At 33.9% G+C, this 9,682-nt stretch overlaps 2 protein-coding genes across 2 annotated transcripts; both read left to right on the top strand.

The window, feature by feature from the left end:
• Nucleotides 1–366: 366 nt before the first annotated feature.
• LOC120069136 (integral membrane protein (Protein of unknown function DUF92, transmembrane)) lies at nucleotides 367–4,232 on the top strand. The gene is made up of 5 exons (XM_039020822.2): nucleotides 367–948; nucleotides 1,638–1,891; nucleotides 2,246–2,369; nucleotides 2,994–3,098; nucleotides 3,824–4,232. The coding sequence occupies exons 1-5, from the start codon at nucleotides 577–579 to the stop codon at nucleotides 3,908–3,910; spliced, it is 942 nt and encodes a 313-aa protein (XP_038876750.1). The 5' UTR covers nucleotides 367–576; the 3' UTR covers nucleotides 3,911–4,232.
• Nucleotides 4,233–7,064: 2,832 nt separating this feature from the next.
• On the top strand, nucleotides 7,065–8,807 carry LOC120079517 (protein ROOT INITIATION DEFECTIVE 3-like). The gene has a single exon (XM_039033729.2). The coding sequence runs from the start codon at nucleotides 7,277–7,279 to the stop codon at nucleotides 8,597–8,599; it is 1,323 nt and encodes a 440-aa protein (XP_038889657.2). The 5' UTR covers nucleotides 7,065–7,276; the 3' UTR covers nucleotides 8,600–8,807.
• The last annotated feature ends 875 nt before the right edge of the window (nucleotides 8,808–9,682 follow it).

Below are 9,682 nucleotides of genomic sequence, written 5' to 3'. Positions count from 1 at the left end.
TCAACAACAATAAAGTAATAATAGAGACGGAGGACATTTGGGATAAGGAGTTGGGTTATAATAATTTGTGTTTGGCTTGTAGATTATTTTATTTTGGATTATAATAATATGTGTTTGAGGTGTAAACTATTTTAGTTTGAGAATAAAATAATATATAATGTAGCAAAGAATAAAAAAAATGATAAATGTAAAATAGTAAAAATGGTAGCAAATAATAAATCTAACTGCAAATGAGGATTTTAAAATAGTGTTGATATAATTGAGAAATACAAATTAGTATTTATTAGAGCAAGAAGAGGTATAGGATATTGGTGGCCCAAATACACCCTATTTTGACTTTTTTGTTTTCTGTTTGATGAAGAAAACGAATATTTTAAAAGTGATTTTACTTTCACTCTCGAGGTTTGACCTTGTCTCAACAATGGAGTGGAGAAGAAGAAGCAAGCAGAACAGAAACAGTTCCTCATTGACCCATAAAATCAAATATTTTTCTTCTTCTTCTTCTTCTTAGTTACTTACTTACTTGACCAATACTCCACCACATTTCATCCTCAGATTCTTGGGTATTTAAGGACCATGGCATTGATGTCCTCAACTTTCCCTTTTCCCCTTCCTCTTTCTCCCATTCCCTCTTCCAAACGCCATCAATTTCCCCTTTCTCTTAAAGCCCTAATTCCCAAATCCAACCCTAATCGTTCCGCCAAGATGGTGGTCCGAGCCGAGAGTTTTCAGACCCTTGTATCGGGTGCTGTCAATCTCGTTCAATCCAATCCCCCCACTTGGCAGTCGGCCCTACTCAGCAACCTCCTCATTTTCGTCGTGGGTTCCCCGATTCTCGTCTCGGGCTTGTCTCTTTCTGGCATTGCTTCTGCTTTCTTGCTTGGTACTCTCACATGGCGTGCTTTTGGGCCCTCTGGTTTCCTTCTTGTTGCTACCTACTTCGTTATTGTTCGTCTATGTCCCCTCCTTCTGTAATTCCGTTTAAGTTTTGTGTTTGATTGGTCGGTTGAGTGATTGAATGGTGCAGTTTCGTTCTTTAGCATTTTCTTGGATTGAATTGGTTGTTTTATTGATTTTGATGTTTGTGTTCTGGCATTGGAATGATTAGTGGTTTGGATTAGTTTGTCTGTTTTTCTGTGATTGAATAATTCTAGTGTGTTTTCACCCTTCTGTTAGATGATCAATTTGTTAACAAATAGTTCAAACTCAGAAAGTTGGGTTGGATGTTCACTCTTTCAGAATTGCTTCAGATTATTGTAATGGAATACTTGGAATCTTTGCAGCCGTGAATTGATTCTCAAAGTACTGGTATTTGAATCTTCATATCAGAAGCAGAGCTTATGAGGTTGCTTGTTAATTGTAGTACTATAATCGCTTCTATTTCTCATAAAATTTTCATCTTCCTCAAAGGGCTTGTCTCAAACCATGATATACCCACACTTGAAACTGAGATGAATTCTTAAAATTTTCTTAATCCTGTTTGCTCTGTGTTTGATGAAGTCTTTATTCCAATACAAGTATTATAGTACATTTTCTCCCCTATTCTTTACATCTGCTTTGGCGACTGGGAGCTACAGAACTGTCTCTTTCAGCAATAGTAATAATCCTCCTGCCAAATGCTGAATTTTGTTTCTTAGGGAACGGCTGCAACAAAGGTCAAGATGGCCCAAAAGGAGGCCCAGGGGGTGGCTGAAAAGAGAAAAGGGAGAAGAGGACCTGGTAGTGTTGTAGGATCCAGTGCTGCTGGTTGTGTTTGTGCTCTGCTTATGATAAATAAAGTTGGGGGAGAAGCATTTGCTCAACTCTGGCGACTTGGTTTTGTTGCCAGTTTCTGTACTAAATTGAGTGATACTGTCTCAAGTGAAATAGGGAAGGCATATGGTAGGATAACGTAAGTAATACATTTTCTCTTAAACTTTCAATCTTGTGGAGTTTCAGTAGTCTCATCTTTTGTTCTTTGAAATCTTAATACCATTTTGATGTTATTTTCCTTTTTCTTCCCCTCATTTTCTCTCTTTTTCTTCTACTAATTATCATTTTTCTTGAGTTTGTAGTATTCAGGAGAATTTTCTTAGTCTTCTTTATATTTCTAATGAACTGTATTTTATACGTTGAAACGAGAATCTAAAATCTATTTGAACTTTTTCAAATCTAGTTATATGAGGGGGGTTTTCTTTCTTCTGTTTCATTGATTTCTTCTTGGAGAACATGCAATATGTTGCACTAATGCTTCATTTATAATCAGGTACCTGGTAACAACTTTTAAAGTAGTTCCTCGGGGAACCGAAGGGGCTGTCAGTCTCGAGGGAACCTTTGCTGGACTCTTAGCAGCAATTGCTCTTGCATTTGTTGCCTGTCTTTTGGGTGATGTAATTATTTTTTATTGTTCTACTCCTATGCTGTAGCTTTATCTTTTAAGGAATATTGTGTCATGTCGTAATCCTTCCCTGCTCATTTGGTATTGGTTGTGTTTCTAGTTTCTATTAATAATTTTTTGTTCCCTTTTTTCTTTCTGTGATCTTTTTCATAGACTAGTCATGCCTGAAATTTCCTAATCATCCTTTGTGTTTCTGCTCCTTTTGTTTATTTTTTCCTGAGACATACTACCAAATGCTTTCTTTCCAAAGTACTAAATTCCTACTTGTTATGCACATAGAGACATGATTTTATTATCATATAAAAAATGAAGCAGATTGTACTAAAGTAGGATATATATATATATATATATATATATATAACAAGTTGATGCACCTCCATGGCTCCATATTTTCTCCTCATCCAACCTCATTAAAGAGCTTAACTTAAGCATGGCTAGAAATCTTATCGAACCTGTGTATTTGAATGTGTTTTCCATATTTTAAGAACTCTACTGGCTAATTAAAGGTGCCTTTCAAAATTCTAATGAGGCCCTCCCTCCATTATGTTTTTATAAAATTACACTTGTTCTTGTTTCTCGGAGATACAATTCGATTTCTCTTTTGTTGTTGATGCAGGTAACTGCACCTGAAGTTATTGTATGTGTTATAGCCTCACAGATAGCTAATCTTGGTGAAAGCATCATCGGTGCTGTACTTCAAGAGAAGGAGGGATTTCAGTGGGTAAGTAACTGAAGTTTGTGATCTCACTGATTGCTCTAATTTGATTATGTTGTTTGTTTATGAGTTAAACTCTTCTACCATTATTGGCTGCTCTCGTAATTGTCAGCATAGTCACCACGAATGTTGGGTTCAAGTCTGAACACAGTTTGGCCGAAGGCCTTGATGATTTAAATCTTAAAGCAACTGGAAAATTATTAGGTAGATAAAAAGCATTCTGAAATGAGTTGAAAAACCACCTAGATCAACAATAGTCAATGCACTGACCCATCGATTTGGAAAAGGCTATTTTTTCTTTAATCAGTGATGAATCTCTTTCCTCTCCCTATTATGATATGGTTTAATGCTACGATATGTCCTAACAAGGAAACATTCGAGAACAAAAAGAAAACCAAAGAACACTCAAACATGAAAATATATAAAAGTATGATGAAATATCATAATAAAAGTTACAAGATAACGTAGACTTTCGAGAAGGCTCTCCCAAATTTCCCAAAGGAAATTCCATAAAATTCTTAACACCTTCCTCCCAACCCCATTCCCTTTATTTATAACTAAAAGCCCTAACAAATTTACTAGCTATTTACTAATCTACCTTTTCTAATAACCGCACTAATATTCTACTAATAATCCTACTATCTCTCTAATTAGGACTCTCACATCTTACTTCTTCGATCTGCCCGGATCTGGAAGACTACTGTTCTGACTCATACGTATTCTGTGTGCAGCTCAATAATGATGTTGTTAATGTCATCAACATATCCATGGGCAGCATTTTAGCTGTCTTGATGCAGCAACTCATACTTGGTCATTGACATTCATAAACGGATGGAATTCTTTCACCTTCAAGAGTTCAGTTGATGTTCTCTTGACAGAAAAATTATATGAAACTGCAATGGGTGGATGAGAACACCAGTCGTACCCTCGGAATCGTGACAACTCAATTATTGCTTTAAGAATGGCCACTGGGATTTAACAGCAGTGAGCTATTTGTGGATTCTAAGGTGGGGACTGTAAATTCTCAATTTTTAACCTCTAGTATCACTTTGTAGCTAAATGACCCTTCTTTTAATGTAAGAATCAAATCATACATAAATATATTTGTAGGTGATGGAAAAGTTGCACTTCCTTTTCATATTTATTGTTGTTTCTTTGAAGTATAGAGCGAAGTGATTGATAACAAGTTCCAGCAGTTGATTCATTTGGGAACACCACTAATTTTAGATGCAAGGTATTGAGGTATTCGGAATATTTGGTCCAAGGAACTAGAATTAGAGTTGGAAGAGTGGAGTTGTGAACTCTATTGAGTTCGTGAGCATTATTAAACACAATTAATCTGGTAACGAATTAAGAGTCATATATTTTTGGTGGTTTGAGTGTTTTGTTCTATTCATTTTTTCAGAAACAATAATCTTCAAAAGAAACAATAAATCAATTACAAAATTTTCCAAATCAGTTATGAAATTATTTCTACTGTTCACATGGATGACCTAAAATAATCCTCCATAGCTTTCCAAAAGAAGGGATCGATGGAAATGGATTAGATGAAGCGAGAAGGCTAGATGAATGTAGATGAGGTATAACTTTTACCTTCACTTCAGTGAAATTTAAGGAAGTTTTTTGACACGTAAGTTTGGAATGCTAAGTCAGGCTAAGAGAGTTAGGTAACCTGAATTTAAGAAAATGTTTAGGTAGATTGAGTTTAAGAAAATTGTGTTTAGGGTGCATGAAGTTTTAGTTTAAAAATCTTGAGTTTGTGAAATATTTTCTTGTATTTAATCAGTAGTTAGATTTTAGATTAAATTAAATTTGTCATCTTAATTATTTTAATATAGTTAAGTTTAAAATAACTAAAACAATTAGAAGAATATTTGTTTTTTTTTTTTAATTTTGAAATAGAGTTTTGACTAAAATTATAATTTTATTTAATTTATTATTTTAATAATTTGATATTTTGATTTTACTAGGTTTTGAAATAAAATTTCATTTAGACTTTTTTCACTTTAGCTAATTTAAATCACGGTTGTTTTTACACATATAACCTAAATAAATATATTAACTTAAGTACAAATGCAGTCTAATGGGTTATTATTTTACCCAATAATCTAGTCCAATTTACTTTTTAGCCCTCTATACTATCTAATTTATATATATATATATATGAAAGGTGTCTATATAATAATAATATAAATAGAAGCATGTAAGGGATGTATCATAGTGATCGATTAACATATAGGAGAAATATAAGAAAATAAATGAAATCTTGAAAAATAAAGAAAATATATAAACAAAGAAGGAAAGAAAGATAATTAAAAAGGATAATCTAATAAATAATAATGATTAAAAAGGAAAAAACCCCACATGAAAAAAGAATTAGAAGAAGGAGAATTAATCTAATAAATAATAATAATTAAAAAAAGAAAAAACCCCCAATGAAAAAAAATAATTAGAAGAAGGAAAATGTGTATTTAAAAAAAAAAGAATTATTGTAATTAAACTAAGAGCCTGTTTGGAATGACTTAGAAAAACTGTTTTTAAAAAAATCAATTTTATTTTAACATTTTTTATTAAAAAAAAAAATTAAAAATAAAAACACATGTATTTGACAATTCTTTCTTAGAAGTATTTTTTATATATAAGTTTGTTTGGTTTGTTATATATAAAAGTGTTTTTATTAATGTTTTTCAAAGTTGGTAGGTAGCGACCGAAGTTTGACCAAAGTCGGTTGCCGAAAGTTTGCTGGCAGAGTCGCTGGAAGTGGCGACTGAAGGTTGGCCGGCGGCGATCATCAGAGTTGACCAACGGCGGTCACTAGAGGTGGTGTTTGGAAATTGGCTGATAAACTTTCTAAATTAAATTAGAAAAAGAAAGAAAAAGTGTAACTCATGTATTTAAATAATATTTACTATTAAATTCCATGGAAAAAATTGTAGAAAGTCTACTTCCTAAACTCTTGCTCCAAATAAGGATTAGGTTTGGGATGGCTAACTCATCCCAAGTCTAATTCTTGAAACAAATACCTCATAAGCTTTTAGAGATTCATCTCCTCTCCCACTTCTCTCTCTCCACCCTACGACTCTCTCACCAAATTAACAGAAAGACCAAAACAATCTATATATAATAAAAAAGAATATTAAACCGATTTTGATTAATAAAAAAATATGTTTTTAATTTTCAAATTCATTCAAAAAAAAATATTATCTTCAATAAAGTTTCAAGTAGTTATGCTCAATCGAACATAACTCTTGGCATATGAATACATTAATAATCCTGAGATATATAGTTTTAATCCCCTACCTCTAATTATACTTAAAAAAAATTAATTAATTATTGTTTTCAAATTTTTCAAAAAATATTGGTGTGGATTGACAGATTCCTAAAAGTGGAAAATACAGAACTCAATTGACATATGCATTAGTAACCCTAAGATATGTAGTTTTAATCCCCACATCCAATTGTACTAAAAAAGAAGTCAAGTAGTTATTTTCAAATTTTCAAAAAAAAATATTGGTGTTAGATTTGCAAATTCCTAATCTGACAACTACCTTTGCCAACCAACTCCAACAACCCCTTCTGGCAATCACTATGGCAACCAACTCCAATGAAGACCATTGATTACCTCGTACGATCAACTACAATGATCATCCTCGATGCTCAGCTTTGACGACTTGCTCCAATTGATTACCTACGGCGACCAACTTTGACGATCATCTCTGACGATTAATTTTAATGACAAACTCTATCAACTGATATATGTTAAAAATAACTTGATCGATGGAAGTGCCTTTAAATATATATTTACAACTATTAGGTCATAGTATTTAATAGTTTTAAGTAATTTATTGTTTTTGTTTTTTTTACTCGACGAGCTTCGAAAATGAAGATTCGAATTTCATCGGTGATGTAATGCAGAAGGGGTTGTTTATAGTTTTCTTTTCCCAACAGAAAAAGAGGAGAGAATAAAGTACGAATTAAACCGTTTTCATCATAACTGCAGGAAACAAACGGATACAAAGGATAGAATAAAGCCAAAATTACCAAACCAATACCAATGAATTTTGAGCAAATCTTGCCATAGTTGGATTCCACTTATTAAGATAAATGCATAGTTTTCAACGCCCATAACCATTAAAACTTGCAGCCTCCTACTTTATCAAATTCTTCACTTTCATACCTTTCGCATGACTATGCCATTTTCTCAACAAGAAGTTGTCCTTGCCAGCTCTCCTGATGGCCCCATTGTTGCCTATGATGCCTCCACAGGCACCCCTCTAGCCAGCTTCAGCAGCAGCTGTTCGCCTCGTCGTGGCATCACTCGAGCCGGGAAAAGTTTCATAGCCGTCTCCCACATCAGCCCGGTCACTGCTTTGGGTTCGATCCACATTTATAATTGGTGGACTTCATCTGCCTTCCAAAGCCTCACTGTCCCTGAACCCGTTGCCCCTCTCACAGCCACTACTGATGGTTTTTATCTGTTTGCTGGTGGCCTTTCAGGCTACATACATACTCTCTCTCTTCCATCAGGGGATGTTCTCAACTCTCTACCTGCACACAAAAAACCAGTCTCTTGCCTTAAGCTTAGTGCTGATGGGTCACTTCTCATTTCAGGTGGGGATGATGGCACAATCGTTGTCATCCCAATCTTTCAACTTGTACAAGCCAAACCACAAGAAAATGCAACCACGCACATTCTGCATCAGTTTTTAGCACATACTGATTCAGTGACTTCTATTTACTCTGGCATGGGCATATCCAGTTCCCAAATAGTCTCCTGCTCATTGGATGGCAGATGCAAATTCTGGAGCTTGCTCTCAGGAACAATCTTGCACACTGTGGTGTTCCCTTGTGCCATTTTCAGTGTGGTCTTAGAACCAACAGAGACAGAGTTTTTCGCTGCAGGATCTGATGGCTTGGTGTACAAGGCCTCGTTGAGACATAACAACAAACACCTTATGGGCACAGACTATGAACCAATTCCACCAATCTCCAACGACTTGGGGTATAAGCGCCCATTGAGGCGTAAAAACAAACACCTTACAGGCACAAGCTATGAACTAATTCCATGGTCGCCGAAGCACGAGGCTGCAGTTATCTCTATAGTCATAATCAACGAAGGAAAGCACTTAATATCTGCAGCAGAAGATGGGAGCATCTGGGTTTGGGAAGTGAAGAAAGGGCAGGTCATAATGGCCCTTGAAAATGAGATGGGAAGCATAAGCGATTTGGTAATGGCCACAGAAAAAAGCCATGGAAAAGAACAGAGTACAGGCAGCCATGGAAGAGCAATGGAAATAAGTGAGAGCTTTAGATTACCCATTAAGATGTTGGGGTTGTCAATAAATCAAACAGTTGATATGCAAGAGGCGGTGGCGGCGGCCGGAAGCGACGTGAGGAGAGCCATTGAGATGCTGGAATCTGCCATTGCTGTGTATGAGAAGATGTTGGAGTTAATCCTTAAGGAAGCCAAAGCAAGCTACAATCAAAGAGAAGAAAAACAAGGATAAAGATAATATAAGGTGAAGTTCATGCAAATTTTGGCTTGTATGCATCAATACTATTTAGAATTCAAACAAAACTTACATTTAGAGTATTAGTAACCTTTCTTATAGGTTAGAAATTTCGAATCCTCTATCTTGGAAGTTCAATTTCAATTCTTGATCCAAATTTTTTCAATCTCGAGATTGATCATTTAAATTTATGTCAGTTGAACTATATTCGTGTTATACTCTCAAAATTATTTTGATAGAACAATTAGTAATTTACTCACTTATAAAATTGTTAATGTTCTTGTTTATATAGTTATTAAAACTAAGGAACATTTATCTTTCAAAAGAAAAAAGAAAAACAACATTATGATTATTTGTGCTTAAATGTATTATAGAGGTACTTATTCATTTTAAAATGAACTATAGAAGTAATTTAGAGTAAGTTTGGAATACATTTTCAAGTGTCTAATTTTAAAAAATAAATCATTTTGGAAGGAGTTGAAGTATTTAACAATCACTCAAAATAACTTTTCAAGTGTATTTTAATCAGTTTTTATCAAATGTGTTTAAATAAAAAATATCTTTTGAAAAACATTTATTTCTCAAGTAAATCTAAATGTGTCCTTACTATCCAGCTCGAGATTCTATGAGTATAATTTATGAAATTCATATATAGAGAAATTAACACAATTGAAATACCATTAATTTGACCCATAGTTCAATAGATAAGACACGAACTACCATTATATAGGTCAACGATTCAATCCTCACTCCAACAATTATTGAAGTCCTAAAAATTGAAAAAAGAAAAAGAACAAAAAAATTATGTTATTTGTCACTTCACCAAAAATTATCAAATAAGCATAGCAATGACAATCTATTTCAACACTTTGAAGAGATTTTATAGAAGAATGATTTGATTTCAGAAGTTTGAATCTCCATCTCAAACTATCGAATGAATTAAAGAAATAATAATAACAATAATAAGCATTGCACACGTCATAACAATAGTTTATTCAGCATCAATTATCTGCCATCCCTGCAAAAGCGACCTAAAAGCATATCATAGAAATTGTGAGCTCAAGTTCCAATCTGAGAGAG

Source organism: Benincasa hispida, chromosome 1, assembly GCF_027475165.1.
Source record: "Benincasa hispida cultivar pf3 chromosome 1, pf3_genome.v1.1, whole genome shotgun sequence".
Lineage (NCBI taxonomy): Eukaryota > Viridiplantae > Streptophyta > Magnoliopsida > Cucurbitales > Cucurbitaceae > Benincasa > Benincasa hispida.
Note: the sequence above shows the minus strand (reverse complement) of the source record. Positions and strands in the feature narration are given on the sequence as shown.